Here is a 2,601-nt window from a genome sequence, read left to right as displayed (position 1 = left end):
AGATCATCCAGCTCCAGCTCGTGCAGCTCCAACAGGTCTTCGTTGTAATACTTATTGTAGTAGTTGGAGAAACGCTTGCGCTCCTGCTGGCTCTTGAGCGTTAGATCCCACCACTTGCTTATCTCGACGCGCAGCTGCTCGATGAACGTCTTGGGGTTCTGGCTGCGCAGTGCGTGTTTTCCTTAGCCAGTGTCTGATCTAATCTAAAATTTTGTGACCCATTTTCAGGCCATGAACGCGGCGAAGCGATTGCCATGCAGAGCCACTGTCCCACCGATGTCATCGACAGCTTCTTCTCGGTGGCCCCCACCACTCCGGACCTGAAACTGATTTTCCCCAACATCGATCCCAGCCAGCTGAAGCGCAACTCCAGCGTGCTCTGGTCCACGCCCCCACGCTACTCGGAGCTCCCAAAATACTAGTTATACACAAACACGTATGTATATAAAATAATCCCCTGTTTTTATACCCGATACTCAAAATGAGTATTGGGGTATATTAGATTTGTGGTAAAAGTGGATGTGTGTAACGTCCAAAAGGAATCGTTTCCGACCCCATAAAGTATATATATTCTTGATCAGCATCAATAGCCGAGTCGATTGAGCCATGTCTGTCTGTCCGTCTGTCCGTCCGTCTGTCCGTCTGTCCGTCCCCTTCAGCGCCTAGTGCTCAAAGACTATAAGAGCGAGAGCAACGATGTTTTGGATCCAGACTTCTGTGATATGTCACTGCTACAAGAATATTTCAAAACTTTGCCCCGCCCACTTCCGCCCCCACAAAGAGCGAATATCTGTGGCATCCACAATTTCGACGATACGAGAAAACTAATCGTAATCGTAGAAGATGACTATATCTTCTAGAGTGCAAAATCTGAACCAGATCGTATAATTATTATAGCCAGAATCAAGAAAACAATTTCATTTTTCTCGCCCTGTCTCTCTCTAACACACACGTAGCATAGGCGGCTTTGCTTAGAGTAAAACATTAGCGCCTAGATCTCAGAGACTATAAAAGCTAGAGCAACCAAATTTGGTATCCACACTCCTAATAATTCGGACCGAGACGAGTTTGTTTCAAAATTTCGCCACACCCCCTTCCGCCCCCGCAAAGGATGAAAATCTGGGGATATTCACAAATCTCAGAGACTATTAAGGCTAGAGTAACCAAATTTGGTATCCGCACTCCTGTTAGATCTCACTATAAAACGTATATCTCAAAATTTCGCCCCACCCCTTTCCGCCCACACAAAGGACGAAAATCTGTTGCATCCACAATATTGCACATTCGAGAAAACTAAAAACGCAGAATCATAGATAATGACCATATCTATCAGATTGCTGAATCTGGATCAGATCAAATCATTTTTATAGCCAATAGGAACAAATCAATTTGCAGTGGCTACGCAGCGCCCGACGTCACGCTCAGACTGATTTTCTGTCTCTCTCGCACGCACTCTTTTCGTGTCGTTTAATATTAGCGGCGTCTGCCGGAGGAGAGCCATACTGACTAAGAAGCTGGTACAGTTGACCGGGGCCAAGAAGAAGATTCTGCCACCGCCGCCGAAGACAAAATACACATGGGACATGCTGCACGAGCCACCGATGACGAGGGCAAGGTCACCCACAAGCGTCCGCCAGCACCCACCTGGAGTCGCAGTAAGTTAGCGTTTTCTTTAGCCAGTGTCTGATCTAATCTAAAATTTTGTGACCCATTTTCAGGCCATGTACGCGGCGAAGCGATTGCCATGCAGAGCCACTGTCCCACCGATGTCATCGACAGCTTCTTCTCGGTGGCCCCCACCACTCCGGACCTGAAACTGATTTTCCCCAACATCGATCCCAGCCAGCTGCAGCGCAACTCCAGCGTGCTCTGGTCCACGCCCCCACGCTACTCGGAGCTCCCAAAATACTAGTTATACACAAACACGTATGTATATAAAATAATCCCCTGTTTTTATACCCGATACTCAAAATGAGTATTGGGGTATATTAGATTTGTGGTAAAAGTGGATGTGTGTAACGTCCAAAAGGAATCGTTTCCGACCCCATAAAGTATATATATTCTTGATCAGCATCAATAGCCGAGTCGATTGAGCCATGTCTGTCTGTCCGTCTGTCCGTCCGTCTGTCCGTCTGTCCGTCCCCTTCAGCGCCTAGTGCTCAAAGACTATAAGAGCGAGAGCAACGATGTTTTGGATCCAGACTTCTGTGATATGTCACTGCTACAAGAATATTTCAAAACTTTGCCCCGCCCACTTCCGCCCCCACAAAGAGCGAAAATCTGTGGCATCCACAATTTCGACGATACGAGAAAACTAAAAACGCAGAATCGTAGAAGATGACTATATCTTCTAGAGTGCAAAATCTGAACCAGATCGCATAATTATTATAGCCAGAATCAAGAAAACAATTTCATTTTTCTCGCCCTGTCTCTCTCTAACACACACGTAGCATAGGCGGCTTTGCTTAGAGTAAAACATTAGCGCCTAGATCTCAGAGACTATAAAAGCTAGAGCAACCAAATTTGGTATCCACACTCCTAATAATTCGGACCGAGACGAGTTTGTTTCAAAATTTCGCCACACCCCCTTCCGCCCCCGCA

The 2,601-nt window shown here is 46.5% G+C and overlaps 1 protein-coding gene across 1 annotated transcript; it reads left to right on the top strand.

Moving 5' to 3' along the window:
- The first annotated feature begins 1,502 nt into the window (after positions 1–1,502).
- Positions 1,503–1,963, top strand: LOC117195320 (inner centromere protein-like). The gene is made up of 2 exons (XM_033399910.1): positions 1,503–1,655; positions 1,719–1,963. The coding sequence occupies exons 1-2, from the start codon at positions 1,577–1,579 to the stop codon at positions 1,910–1,912; spliced, it is 273 nt and encodes a 90-aa protein (XP_033255801.1). The 5' UTR covers positions 1,503–1,576; the 3' UTR covers positions 1,913–1,963.
- Positions 1,964–2,601: the final 638 nt, after the last annotated feature.

This window comes from Drosophila miranda, unplaced genomic scaffold (assembly GCF_003369915.1).
Source record: "Drosophila miranda strain MSH22 unplaced genomic scaffold, D.miranda_PacBio2.1 Contig_AX5_pilon, whole genome shotgun sequence".
In the NCBI taxonomy this organism is placed as follows: Eukaryota; Metazoa; Arthropoda; class Insecta; order Diptera; family Drosophilidae; genus Drosophila; species Drosophila miranda.
Note: the sequence above shows the minus strand (reverse complement) of the source record. Positions and strands in the feature narration are given on the sequence as shown.

Coding starts and splice junctions, on each gene's coding strand:
- LOC117195320 (XM_033399910.1), top strand. CDS start 1,577: ATGGGACATGCTGCACGAGCCACCGATGACGAGGGCAAGGTCACCCAC. Junction 1,656..1,718: donor AGCACCCACCTGGAGTCGCA/GTAAGTTAGCGT, acceptor ACCCATTTTCAG/GCCATGTACGCGGCGAAGCG.